This window comes from Theropithecus gelada, chromosome 7a, assembly GCF_003255815.1.
Source record: "Theropithecus gelada isolate Dixy chromosome 7a, Tgel_1.0, whole genome shotgun sequence".
In the NCBI taxonomy this organism is placed as follows: Eukaryota; Metazoa; Chordata; class Mammalia; order Primates; family Cercopithecidae; genus Theropithecus; species Theropithecus gelada.
In genome coordinates this window covers 26,864,318-26,878,906 of record NC_037674.1, presented here as the reverse complement: position 1 = coordinate 26,878,906, position 14,589 = coordinate 26,864,318, and the positions used below count along the sequence as shown (strand labels likewise).

The 14,589-nt window shown below is 35.7% G+C and overlaps 1 protein-coding gene across 3 annotated transcripts in view; it reads left to right on the top strand.

Annotated features, from left to right (window-relative positions):
• The window catches only part of DMXL2 (Dmx like 2), a 174,850-nt gene that overhangs the window by 46,785 nt on the left and 113,476 nt on the right, over window positions 1-14,589 (top strand). For all 3 annotated transcript variants that reach the window (XM_025390578.1, XM_025390580.1, XM_025390579.1), the window contains exons 4-6: window positions 3,358-3,436; window positions 4,268-4,403; window positions 5,077-5,143. In XM_025390578.1, coding sequence (XP_025246363.1) covers window positions 3,358-3,436; window positions 4,268-4,403; window positions 5,077-5,143 — 282 coding nt within the window. The remainder of the gene's footprint in view (window positions 1-3,357; window positions 3,437-4,267; window positions 4,404-5,076; window positions 5,144-14,589) is intronic.

Genomic DNA, 14,589 nt, shown 5'->3' with positions numbered 1-14,589 from the left:
TCACAAATTGAGATTTCCTGTGTTAATTGAGATCTACCCTAGTTTGAACTACTCTTATTTCTTATCTGGATTACTAATCTCTATCTGATATCTGGTTTCCTGCTGCCTTCAACCCCAGTCTCTATTCTCAACACAGCAGGTCATGACATTTCTCTTCTTAAAAGTTTGTAATGGTTCCATATTTCTCTCTCTCTTTTTTTTTTTTTTTTTTTTGAGAGAGGGTCTCACTCTCCCTAGGCTGGAGTGCAGTGGCATGATCACTGCTCACTGCAGCCTCAACCTGTCAAGTGATCCTCCCACCTCAGCCTCCCAAGTAGCTGGGACTACAGGCATGTGCCACCATGGCCAGCTGTTTTTTAAATTTTTGGAGAGATGGGGTTTCCCTGTGTTGCTCAGGCTGGTCTTGAACTCTGGGGCTAAGCGATCCTCCCACCTCAGCCTCCCAAAGTGCTGGGATTATGGGCATGAGCCACCATGCCCAGCTGCTCCGTACTTCTTTCAGATAAAAAGCCAAAAGCCTTTTGTAGACTACAACTTCCCTTCTACGCAGTCCCACACTTACTACGTCTCAGAGCTCACCTCCTGAGTTCTTGTCCTCTCTGGTTCTACTCTGGCCACATTGGCATTTTTACTGTTTCTCAGTTAACCTTCCCTCTTTGAGCCTTTGTGTTGGTTGTTTCCTTTGTCAGGAATGTTATTCCTCCAGATATCTCCAAGGATAGCTCCCATAGATCCTTTAGGTCTTTGCTCACTAATACCTTGACAATGAGGTTTTCCTTGACCACCCTTTAAAAAATTGTACCCCCGCTTATTTGCTATTTAAAATTTTTTTTACAGCATTTATTTATTATTGTTTGTTATGTAGAATGTTATCTAAAGGTACATAAGGGTAGGAAACTTTGTTTCTTTTTTTCACTGATGAATCCCCAGTACTTAGAACAGTGTCTGGAACAGCCAGGTGTGGTGGCTCACACCTATAATCCCAACATTTTAGGAGACCAAGGCGCATGGAACACGAGGTCAGGCGTTTGAGATGAGCCTGGCCAACATGGTGAAATCCTGTGTCTACTAAAAATACGAAAATTATCTGGGTGTGGTGGCACACGCCTACAGTCCCAGCTACTCAGAAGACTGAGGCAAGAGAATCGCTTGAACCCAGGAGGTGGAGTTGCAGTGAGCCTGGACTGTGCCATTGCACTCCAGCTTGGGTGTCAGAGCAAGACTCCATCTCAAAAAAAAAAAAAAAAAAAAAAGTATCTGGAACATAGCAGGTATTCCTAAATGTTGGTCAAATGAAGAAGTTAGGAGTTTAAAAAGCTCACTTAGCAGCTCAGCTAAGTGGTTAAGCATACCACATTGTGAACCATTCAGATTCATACTGGGTGCTCTATTATATTTGTCTTACTTAACGTTCAAAACATCTAATGTGGTTAGAATTAAAAAGTACTGCATGCATTAAATTTTTACTATCACTCACAAATAATCAAAATTGCAAATGCTAAATCTGAATGCAGAGTATATATTTACAAGTAATTTTTAAAGTATATTTGTAAGTGAAATGCCTTAAAACAAATGGTTTTGGAATTTTTTTGTTAAATATATGTATTTGGATATATCTTTTTACATTCCCCTAAAACAGTATAAATTAAAATATTAATCTTTCCCTATAATAGTATTATGAAATGGATTTCAAATTTTGGACTACTTAAGAGTCACCTAGAGCACATACTAAAAATTTAGGTTTCCAGGTCTCATTCCCCAAATTTCTTCAAGATACTTGCTCCACAGATTACACTCTAAGCAACACTAAAGGAAAGGATGTTAGGGATGTCTATAATTTTAGGAATTATTTAATTACTACACTAAAATAGATTTGTTGAACAGTATTTAAAATCGTGTTATGCTGTTGTGATTGTTGTTTGGTCAGCAGTGGTAGGGTTTAAAAATAACATTTTCTCCGATTATAAAATGTAAAATTATTTTTGGATAATGAAGTGCAGGCTTTGCAGATACATACACACATTTCCCACCCCTCTGGCCCCGACACATTTTTTTTTAGAGACAGAGTATTGCTCTGTCACCCAGGCTGAAATGCAGTGGTGTGATCATAGCTCACTGTAACCTCAAACTTGTGGGCTAAAGTGATCCTTCCGCTTCAGCCTCTGAAGTAGCTGGGTCTACGGGCATGAGCTACCATGCCCAGCTAATTTTTAAATTTTTTATAGAGGTGGGGGTCTTGCTATGTTGCCCAGGCTGGTTTCAAATTCCTGGCCTTAAGCAATCCTCCTGTCATGGCCTCCCAGACTGTTGGAATGCAGCTGTATTTTAAAATTCTGCCTCGAGGTAGTCAGGAAACCTTGTATACATTTAAAAATTGTTAAATATTCTTAAAATACTATAACACGAAAGGGCATTACTGTTTAAAAAGTATTATTTGCCAAGCAGTTAACATATAGCTTGCCTGAGGTAACATAGCTTTGCAAAGCTTTTCAAAAATGTCCTCTCACAAAAGGACATTTTATATTTATGTACTACAAAGAAATATATAAACTTTTGTTTACTTAGAGAATATATTTCATGTCAAAGGTTTTTGACTTTTAAACTTTAAATCACCTTTTAGAATGAAAATATTAAGAAAATAGGATAGAAATTATTCAGATATAAAGTTTGTGGATTACATATACAATATAGTGCAGATGGGTTGACTTTTGGGGAGATATATCTAGTTTTCTTTTAGACATTGAGTCCATGGGATTATGACAATTTGCATTTCTTCCTAATGTGCATTTATTTTGTGTTAATAAACATTTATTTAACATCTTTGTGCCAGCCATTACAAACTCTGAAAATAACAAAAATTGTTATGACACAGTTTCTGCCCTTGAAGAGTTGCAATTTAATGGGAGAGTCACACGTATAAACAAATACTAATTCCATGTGATCAGTGTTATAATGGCAGAATGTAAAAGTGGTGTTGGTGCTGCCAGGATGTCAGAGAGGGCTTCATAGTAGAGATGATGAGTTAGCTAATCAGAGTGGAAAGATAGGGGTTTGCAGATGGAGACGTGAGGAATAGGATATCCTAAATATAAGAAGGTATTTATGGGCATGGAAGGAAGCCTGAGAGAACCTGCTTTGTTTGGGCATAGCAAGGAGCTCAATATGGTATAATAAATAGTAGTGGAACCAGTTAAAGTTACATTAAAAACAGTATATGAAAATAATAGTGAAATATTTTCATCTTTGTTTCAGATCATAAGGTCTTAAGTTGAAGAAAATGATAAAATGGTAGTGTTTTGGGATATTATTTTAAAAACATCTTTTTTTTTCTTATTTCTTTTTGTCTACATATTTCAGCAACTCAAGTGCCAGTGGCTTAAAACTGGGCAGTTTTTTTTGAGTTCTGTGACGTACAACTTAGCATGGGATCCTCAAGGTATTTAGCAATTATATCTAAAATTATTTAAATTAAATATTTGTTTTAGATGTATGATAATAATGTAATATAGTCTCCCATAAAAAGAAAATGATCAATATATTATATTTTCTTTTTGTTGACAAATACAATTTTTCCTTCTTGGTATACAGTGCTTTGTACAATGCTTAATTTACTATTCTGTGTTTTCCCCTGCCTTTCAGTGTTTTGTTTCAAGAAACAGTTATGATTTGTTTCCTAGTTAACGTGTGCTGCCCTTTCCTCTTGTTGTATTTGCTAAGAAACACGTTGGAAATAAAACAGAGACCGAAAAAACTTGAACTCATTTTATCATTTGTATTGGGAAATTACTATCTTTAATTTTGAAAAATTAGGAACCTCTAATGATAATAGCTGTTGTCCCTTTTTATATTCACAATAAGGATTATTTTTATATTTCATGTATAAAACCACATTTTATTAATTTGTAGTTATGCCTTATATTTTGAGGACATTTTATGTGGTATATATCAGAGTTTTGGGGAGTTTGTTATTCTATTAATACATTTGCTGTTAGTTTTTTTGACTTGCTTGATAATAATAGCTCTTTGCCAGTAAGCTTTACTTTGTTGTTCTCAAATCTTCCTTAAGAACTACTCTTTGTTGTCCAGAAGATTCTTTTTTTTCTTCTAAGGGACTTTAAAATATAGATGTATATCAAGTGTTTTTCATTGGCGATATTGCTTACTTTTCACATAATGTTAATAGTTTACAGATCTAAACAGAAGCCCATGTGCATGTATTTCACTATATAATATTTGCCTATTCATCATAACTTTCTCTAATTTTCAGATAATAGATTGTTGACAGCAACTGATTCCATTCAGTTGTGGGCTCCTCCAGGAGATGATATTCTGGAAGAGGAGGAAGAAATTGATAATAAAATTCCTCCTGTTTTAAATGATTGGAAGTGCGTCTGGCAGTGCAAGTTAGTGTCTATTTCTGTTGTTATATTCATTAATTAAAAGCAAATGCTTCCTAAAATATGTTTCCTTTCACGAAGATCTTTATTTTTTGATGGTACCATTGCATATAGAGGCCTAAAAAGTAGATTTTTTACTAACCAAAACCCATATAATAGCATTCTTTAATTTGTGCTAGTTAATCATGTATAAAAAGGATGAAAGTATTTTCATAGTTATAGCCCCAGGACAGGAGTTGACAGGGTTGATACATAGGAATTACTCATTAATAGATTGAGATAAGGATGGGGAGGGGGAAGATGTGAAAGTTGCCAGCCACTCTTTCAAGTGGAAGATGTACTGTTAACAGTCATATAGATTATGTGACAAAGACTAGTCAGGGATGATTATGAGCTCAGCTTTTAACATGTTATATTTAGGATGTTGGTGGGACATGTAGGTGGAGATATACTGTATTCATGTTACGTACATTCTTCTTTTCCCAAAGTGAATGTTGGATTAGTTTTAATTAATTTATGTTGTTATGGAGGTGAAATATTTTATTTATATTTTTAGGGAAGCAAAAACAGTCTTATTCTGAGGATTCTGACTTTGCTGTTACAAAAATCTCATCTTGACCATTTTTATATACAGTACACCAGATTTTAAAAGTGCTAATTGCCTAACTCTCTTTTTTAGAACCTCAGTATCTATACATTTGATGGAATGGTCTCCTGATGGTGAATATTTTGCTACTGCTGGAAAGGTAAAGGATCAAACAAAAACATATGAAAGAAACAATAAAATAATTAAAAATATTCCTTATTTATTTTTATTTTAGTTTTTTCATCTGTAAAACTGGGCTAATCCTCCTTGGCAAAGCTGGCCTGAAGAATACAAGTGGTGTTTGTAAAAGACCTGGTGTTGTGCTCACAGGTTGTAGGCACTAGGGAAATAATGGCTATTCGTGTTACTCTTATTTGACCTTGGCTCATTTGCATTTTTAAAAACTAAGTTTTGTGTTTAAAAATAGCATATGTACATTAACTTAAAAAGTAAAATAATACTGGATTCACAATGAGAAGATGTACTCCTTGCCTCATTATTCCCACGCTAATTCCTGTGTCCAGGAGGCAATTATTTGTCAAGTTGAATATTTTGATATTTCCTTCCATGTCCTTGAGTAGCTTGAGGTCCTCCCATATCTTGATTCTCTCTGCCCAGCCCCCTGAGTTATGTGGATTACTTTTTGCCTTCCCACTGTAGAAGCTGAGCCTTTAGCTTGATAAAGGGGAGGGGTTGATATCCCCAACCTCATCTTCAAATCTAATACATACACGTATTCATTTCACTTGCTCCTATCTTACTGATGTAGGTATCTCATGATTTTGGGTGAATCATAGTTATTGTTTACATTATTAAGATTGTACAGAATATTCTTAATGGTAATTACTTTGGAGATAATAATGACTTTGTTTTATGGTTTGCTTTTTTCCCTATATACCTAATTCATCCTTAGAACTGCTTTGACTTTTTTCTCAGTATAATCCCACATAGGTGGTGTTCTGGGAACATGAGTTCTCTTTGCTCTCATTCAGCTTAATTGCTCTACCAGTCTAAAATAGCAGAGCTACCATTTTCGGGTTTTATTTTACCAACTTTGGGAAATTCTCTTTGCCTCTCTCCTATGTTGAATTTTCTGTTTCTTGGCATCATTTATCTTCCTTTTTTCTTGTTTTGATGGCGATATCCCCCAATAGGTTCCTGAAGAAAGGTGAATAGGAAAAAACACTTCTCAGGCCTTACATGTCTAAAAGATTTTTTTCTTATGCTTGATTTTCTCGGGCATAGAATTGGGTTGAAAATCACTGACCCTCCATCTTATATCTCAGTAAACTTTTTTTATTGATATATATGTGGGATACATGTGATATTTTGATACATGTGTAATGTGTAATGATGGTCAAATTAGAGTATTTAGGATATCCATCACCTCAAATGTTTATCTCTTTCTATGTTGGGAACATTTCAAATATTCTAGTTAATTGAAATATACAGGCCGGGCACAGTGGCTCACGCCTGTAATCCCAGCACTTTGGGAGGCTGAGACAGGCGGATCACGAGGTCAGGAGATTGAGACCATCCTGGCTAACATGGTGAAACCCCGTCTCTACTAAAAAAAAATACAAAAAAAATTAGCCGGGTGTGGCAGTGGGGGCCTGTAGTCCCAGCTACTGGGGAGGCTGGGGCAGGAGAATGGCGTGAACCCGGGAGGCAGAGCTTGCAGTGAGCTGAGATGCGCCACTGCACTCCAGCCTGGGCAACAGAGCAAGACTCCGTCTCAAAAAAAAAAAAAAAAAAAAAGAAATATAGAATATATTATTGTTAACCATAGCCACCCTACTGTACTATTGACCACTATAACTTATTCCATCTATCTGTGTATTTGCGCCAATTAACCAACTTCTCATCTCCTTTTTTAGCTGCCACATAAAATTGAGAAAATGTGGTATTTTTTCTTTCTGTGCTTGTCTTATTTCACGTAACATAATGACCATTTGTGTTACTACAAATTATAGGATTTTGTCCTTTGTACAGCCCAATAGTATTCCACTGTGTATATTTACTACATTTCATTTATCCCTTCATTTACTGATGGGCATCTAGGTTGATTCTGTATCTTGGCTATTGTGAATAGTGTTGCAGTAAACATGGGAGTGGAGCTATCCCTTTGATATACTGATTTTCTTTGTTTTGGGTAAATACCCAGTAGTGGGATTGATGAATTGTATGATAGTTCTAGTTTTGTTTTTTGGAGAAAACTCCGTGCTGTTTTCCATAACCACTGGCACCTGAGCAAGCTGACTGTAGGCCCAAGGACTGGTCCTCCTGGACCTGTGACTGCTGGTGTCCATGTATGCTGCCTGGGAGCCCAAGGGCCAGCATGCCTGGCCTGCCTCTGCCACCACGTGTGCCCCAGAACTGGCCTGTCTGGTGTCCCTGTCTGCAGCAAAGCCTCACCACAGCCTCTGCTACCAACCACAACCTAAGACAATGAGTAACTCACAGACACTGCTGACACTGACAGAGAATGAAAGTGAAGTGCTGACACTGAAGAATAAAAGTGGCTGAAGAAATTGTATGAAGACGACTCTTCTTCTCCCACCCAGAACCAAAGCCAAAGCACACTATCCAACTAACACCACAACATCTGGGGGACCTGTTAAATCTGAAACTCATGTCTTTCAATTCTGAGAGATTATTTTATATTATTTCTTTTGTATTATTTCCTTCTTTCTCTGGATCTTTTCTTATTCAGTTATGGGTACTTTTACATTAATTCTGTATTTTAGTATTTTCCCCCTTTACTGTTTTCCACTTGTTCATCTTTTTCTTTTAATTTCTGGGGGACTTTTCAGATGTAACTTCAAAGTAATTTTTTTCTGCTATTAAATTTTTAATTTTTAAGAGGTTTTAAAATTCTCTGATTTTTTAAAAATTACAAAATATTTCATAAATTTAAAAAGTATATATAAAACATGTTGTATAAGATATAATAAACAATTAAACAAATACACATGTACCCTACTCCTCAACTTGAGAAAAAGAACATGACACAAATGGATCCTTTATCTTTCTCCATGCATCTCCTTCCTCTCCTCCCACCCCAGGCAACCAGAATCCTGATTGTCATGTTTATTATTTTATTTAAAAAAGTTTCATTCATCTAAATTCCCAAATAAGATAATATTTAGTTTTCCACAGTTTTGAACGTCACAGAGTTTGTGTTTTTCTTTTTCTTTCTTTTTATTTTTTTGAGACTGAGTCTCAATTTGTCACCCGGGCTGGCGTGCAGTGGCACAATCACGGCTCATTGCAGTGTCGATCTGGGCTCAGGCAGTCCTCCTACCTCAGATGGGACTACAGGTGTGCACCATCTAGGTGTGCACTAGTTTTTTTGGTTGTTTGCTTGTTTTTTTTTTTTTTTTTTTTTGTAGAAATAAGGTTTCATTATGTTGCCCGGTAGTCTCTTTTCCCTTTATTTGTGATGACTTAAATTTAAAAAAATTTTCTTCAATCATGAACAGAAATGTACTGAACTCCTCTGTACCCATCACTTAGCTTCAGCAGTTATCACTCAGCCAATCTTATTTCATCTGTACTACTTCTCCCCCAGTTGGGTTATTTAGTCTTGTGTCACTGATGTCATTCATCTGTAAATATTTCAGTATCTACTTTTGAAGTATAAAGATTTTACAAAAATATCCACATATATTGTGGGTTAAATGTAGTTTGAATCTTGTTTAGGAAAATTTCTTACTGTGATGCTATAAAAGTATTCTATTTTCTCCTAAAATCATAAAATTTAATCTCTTATAATTAAGTCCCTCATCCAAATGAAAATTGTCTCAATAACATTTACTGAATAGTTCTTTCTTTTCCCACTGATATGCCATGCCATTCTGACATGTATTAAATAATGCTGCAGCAGATGTCTTATACATGTTTGTTAGGCTCTTGTGTGGATTTCTCTTGGGTATATACATAGGAATAGAATTGCTTGGTTATATGTTATATGTTATATATATATACACACACACATATATACATAGTATGTCAGTTGATCATAGCTCACTGTAACCTTGAACTCCTGGGCTCAAGCAATCCTCCTGCCTCAGCCTCCTGAGTAGCTGGGACTACAGGCATGCCCACCATGGCTGGCTAAGTTTTATTTATTTATTTTTTTGGTAGAGATGGGATCTCCTTATGTTGCCCAGGCTGGTTGTGAACTCCTGGCCTCAAGTGATCCTTCTGTTTTGGACTCCCTAAGTGTTGGGATTACAGGTGTGAGCCACTGTGCCTGGCCTCCTTGTAGTTTTAAAGTGCATTTCCCTGATTATTAATGAGGCTAAATACCTTTTCATTTATTTATTGGGTATTTGGATGACTGATTTAAAAGAAAGTAACTGGGCAAGCTCCTTGCCCGTTTTTAAAATAGTTTTTGGTGTTTTGTTGATTTGTAGGAGTTCTTTATTATGGATATGAGCTTTTTGTCAGTTACATGTTTTGCAGAGATCTTCTCCCACTCCATTAGTTGCTCATTCATTCTCTTAATGGTATCTTTTGATGAATAGAGATATTTGATTTTAATGTCAAATATATCAGTGTTTTTCTGAGTCCTATTTAATAAGTTTTTCCTACTCTGAGATTCTGAGGATTTTCATATGTTATATAAGCTTCTAGACCAGAGTTGTTTTAAGATTTTTTGTGCTGTGAATTCCTTTGGAAATCTAGTGAAGCCTTTAATAACCTTCCTCATAGTATGATGTTTTTAAATGCATAAAATAAAATATGTAGCATTGCAAAAGAAAGAAATTATTGAAATACAGCTTCAAGATATTAAAAAATACATTTGTGGTAGAGACATTATGTACTTTTAAATTAATGCATTCAGTAACAAAAATTGCACTTAAAATATGGGCAGTTTTAATTGTGTTTAGCTATTGTATGTGGAATTAAAACTTCAATATCTCACTTTATAAGGTGAGGATAGGCTTTCCAAGAACAACAAAATTCACTGAAGGCTTTTTGGGTTGATCTCTAGTTGTAGAAACGTTAAACTTTACTGTTCTATTGCTCAGCAGTTAGTTGGCACAGAGGTAGTTGCTTAATGGTTGCATGAACAATATAGACAGGAAGACTGCAATCATGTGCGGTTTAGTAGCAGTTCCAATAACTAACAATTTCAAAGTAGAAATGAGTGTAAAAAAATGTGATATGAAAACATCTTTGATTCTGTTAGAGACATAGTCATACGTACTGCCAATACTACTTTTGATTTGTTTTTTTCAATTAGCATTTATGAAAATAAGTAATTGTTTTTCCCCATTAAGGTTCATGGTACTTTTGGGTCTCAGTTTTCTTGGTTTCTTCAGAAGCAGACCCTGAGATAAGGGTTCAAGTGTAAGTAATTAATATGGGGGAATGATCACACAAAATATTTTGGATTGGAGGCAGGGAAATAAAGGCACTTAATAACCTTTATTAAGTGTATTAAGAAGCTTGAATTTCTGGGTCCTCTGGGAGCCCGTGTTCCTCACTTGCATCATGTTCCTTACACATGTTCTTCACACATATCAGTTGAAGGCGGGTTAGGGCCAGGCATCAGTTCTCATCACTCATAACCAGCTCCTGGAAAACTTCAGACAAAAATATGTAGATGCTTGCAGTTGAAACTGGCACACCAAAACGCTAAGGCATGAGGGGATACAAATGATGTGTCAAAAGTAACTTTTATATCTTGAAGTCTATCCACAGGACCTTTGGGTCAGAGGACCTCAGGTCAAGAACCTCTGGTCTAGAATATGGACATTTTATGTTTTGTCTTTCACATTTAAGTCTAAAATCTATGTGAAATAATGTTTAGGTGTGATTTGAAGAAGGTCAAGTTTTGTTTTTTCCTTATGGATATTTGGTTGTCTTGAACAATTTATTGGAAAAAATCTTCCCTTTCTTCATTGTTCTACATTACCACTTTTGTCATAAAATCAAATGTCAATATCTCTGTAGGTCTGTTTCTGGGCTCTTTTCTCTAGTTCATTGGTCTTTCCTTGTACTAGTGCCACCTGACTTAATTGCTGTAGCTTTAAATTAAGTCTTGATATCTGGTAGGGCAAGTCCTACCCTCTTTTCTTTTTTAAGATCATCTTATCTATTCTTGGCCCTTTGCATTTCTATATGAATTTTAGAATAAATGATAAATTTCACAAAGCAAACAGAAAACCTCTTATGTTTCTGATTGATATTACATTGACTGTATAGGTCAGTTTGGGGAGAATCGACATCTTTACTATATTTAGTCTTCCCATTTATGAACATGATGTATCTGTTCATTTATTTTAGACCTTTTTTTCCTCAGTAATGTTTTATAATTTTCTCTGTGAAGGTCCCAGATATCTTTTGGGATTAATTCCTAGATATTTGATGTCTTTGATACTGTTATAAATGGAGTCATTATGTAAATTTTGGAAAAATAATTGTTACTGGTATATAGAAATGCAGTTTTTGTATATTGGCTTTATGCCCAGCACCCTTACTAAACTCATTAATTCTAATAATTCCTCTGTAGATAATTTTGGATTTTATGTGTACACAGTAATATCATCTATGAATAATGAAAGCTCTAGTTCATCTTTTGTCATTCTCCCATGTTTCGTATTTTTCCTTTTTTTTTTTTTTTTTTTTTAAACCACAGTGTCTAGGACCTCTAGTAGAGTGCTGAATAAATGTGGTGATAACAGGTATCTTTTTCTTGTTCCCAGTCTCAAAGGGATACCCTTCACTGTGTCATCATAAATACAATGTTTACTGTTGATGTTTGTGGTAGATACTTTTTTTTTGGATAAAGAAACTTTCCTTCTATTTGTTGTTTGCTAGGTTGTTTTTCTAAACCACAAACGATACAGAATTTGAGCAAGCATTCTTTCTGCATCTAATGAGACAATTTTTATCTTTTTTTTGGAGACAGAGTCGCGCTCTGTCACCCAGGCTGGATTGCAGCGGCACAATCTCAGCTCACTGCAGTCTCAGCTTCCCAGGTTCAAGTATTTCTCCCATTTCAGCTTCCCAAGTAGCTGGGACTACAGGCACCCATTACCATGCCCAGCTAATTTTCGTATTTTTGGTAGAGACAAAGTTTCACCATTTTGACCAGGCTGGTCTCGAACTCCTGACGTTAGATGATCCACCTGCCTCGGCCTCCCAAAGTGCTGGGATTACAGGCATGAGCCACTGTGTCTGACCATCTTTTAAATCTTTTAATAAGATGAAATACATGGACTGATTTTGTAAACCTTGTATTCCTGGAACAATCCCAACTTCATTATAATGTATTATCCTTGTTGGATTTGATTTGCTGATCTTTTGTTTAAGATTTATGTGTTAGAGTGAGATTCGGCCAATAATTTTCCCATTTTCATAATGTCCTTGACAGATTTTTATGTTGATGTTATGCTGGCCTTATAAATGGGTTGGAAAGCTCTCTTTTGTGAAGATTTTATGTAAGATTGATATAGTTTTATTCTTAAGTATTTGCTGGTGAAGCCATCTGAATCAGGAATTTTCTTTGTAGGATTCAGTTTTTTAAATTATTCAGATTTTCTTTTTCTTTTGTATGTCAGTTTTGGTAAGTTGTATTTACCTATAATTTTTCGGTTTTATTTAGATTTTGAAATTTATTGGCACAAAATTGTATAAAACACCTTATTTTTTAATATCTATAATACATGTATAATGATTTCTTCTTCAGTTTTGATATTAGTTATTTGTGCCTTCCCTCTTTCTTCATTCATCTCAATTTTTTAAGTCTTTTTACTTATATCAATTTTATAAGTCTTTTTACTGCCCTAAAAAGTCTTCTGTGCTCTGCTTATTTTTAACTCTGGCTACCCCTGCTTAGTTGTTAGTGTTATCTTTTCTACTTTTAAATGTTGGAGTACCCAGGGCTCTTCTAGTCTCAAAAGTTTCTGATGCCATTTAAATACCATTTTTGTATGCTAATGACATTCAAATTTGTATTTTTTGCCTGTACCTCGCCCCTGATCTCCACTTCCCCACCCCCTCAGTCTACTCCCTGATGGCTCACCTTTAGAATATATCCACAATTTGCTTACTTCTTTACCACCTCCACTCTTATAATCTGGTTGAAGCCACCATTATTTATCACTTGTATTATTGTGTTAAATTAATTGGTTTACCATTTTTGCTGCACTTCTGTACCATCTGTGTTCAAACCAGCAGGTGGAGTGATTTTTTAAATTATTTTTTTGAGACAGAGTCTCACTCTGTCACCCAGGCGGGAGTGTAGTGGCGCGATCTTGGCTCACTACAACCTCTGCCTCCTGGGTTCAAGCAGTTCTTGTGCCTCAGCCTCCCTGGTAGCTGGGATTACAGGCATGTGCCACCACACCTGGCTAATTTTTGTATTTTTAAAAGAGACGGAGTTTCATCATCATGACCAGGCTGGTCTTGAACTCCTGGCCTCAAGTCATCTCCCCACCTTGGTCTCCCAAAGTGCTGGGATTATAGGTGTGAGCCACCGCGCCTGGCCTAGAGTGATCTTTTTTAAATGTTGTCAGATCTTGTTACTCATATTCTGTACAAAACTGTCAAAAGTTTTTCCATTTCAGTTACCAAAAGCCCAAGTCTTTATGATGGTTTAGCATGCTCCGTGCTTATCAGGACTCTCGTCACTGCTTCAGCCTTATCTCCTGCTAACTCTCACCCCTGCACACTCCACTCCAGCTAATTTGCCTCACTGTTGTTAAAACTAGATTTCAAAAATAAAACACTGAAATTTTGATAAGCCAGTTCAATAATCTACAAATAATAAAACATACTTAGTGTTTCTGGATAGAAATGTAGAGACGTGTGAATAATTTTGTGTAATATTTGAGAAGCGTGGGTTTCTCATGAAGGGAACACTTATCAGAATCACAGGCAAAACAGTTTGAAAAATAATATAATTCATGTCTTTTTTTCCTTTTTTATTTTATTTTGCGTAATTTCATGTCTTGATCTCTAAAACTAGGCAGTCACCTTTGAAACTTTGGATCTTTAAAAACAAATACCCCATTACTCCTAAAATTTGACTGAAAAAACTCACAGATTTGTCTTTTTTTTTTTTGTTACTCATATTTCTTAGGATTACCACATGTTAATAAGTGATTAATAAAGCCAATCATTCCTTTGACTTAAGTCCGTAATAGGTGAACCTATGGATGATTTAATATAGGACTAGTTCAGCGTGGTCAGAGAGCTGCTGGAGAGTCATTCTGGAATCCAGCCTTATAATATTCCCAGTTAGTCATTGCTGATGTCAGCTTGGTTATTGTACATACTGTGCATCATTTGGAGCATGTTTTCCTGTTGCCTCCTTTTAAATATCATTAATGGCACTCTGATCATGGGCAGGTATTGTATACACTTAAGTTTTCCTTGACTCATGTACCGTTAACCCTTGAACAACATGGCAGTTAGGTGATCCAACCCCCTGCACAGTCAAAAATCCCTGTCTAACTTTTGAGTCTCCAGAAACTTTACTAATAGCCTACTGTTGACTGGAAGCTTTTCCAATAAAATAAACAGTAAATTAACACGTTTTGTATATGTATTATATACTCTACTTTTTTTTTTTAAACCCTGCATGTGGTA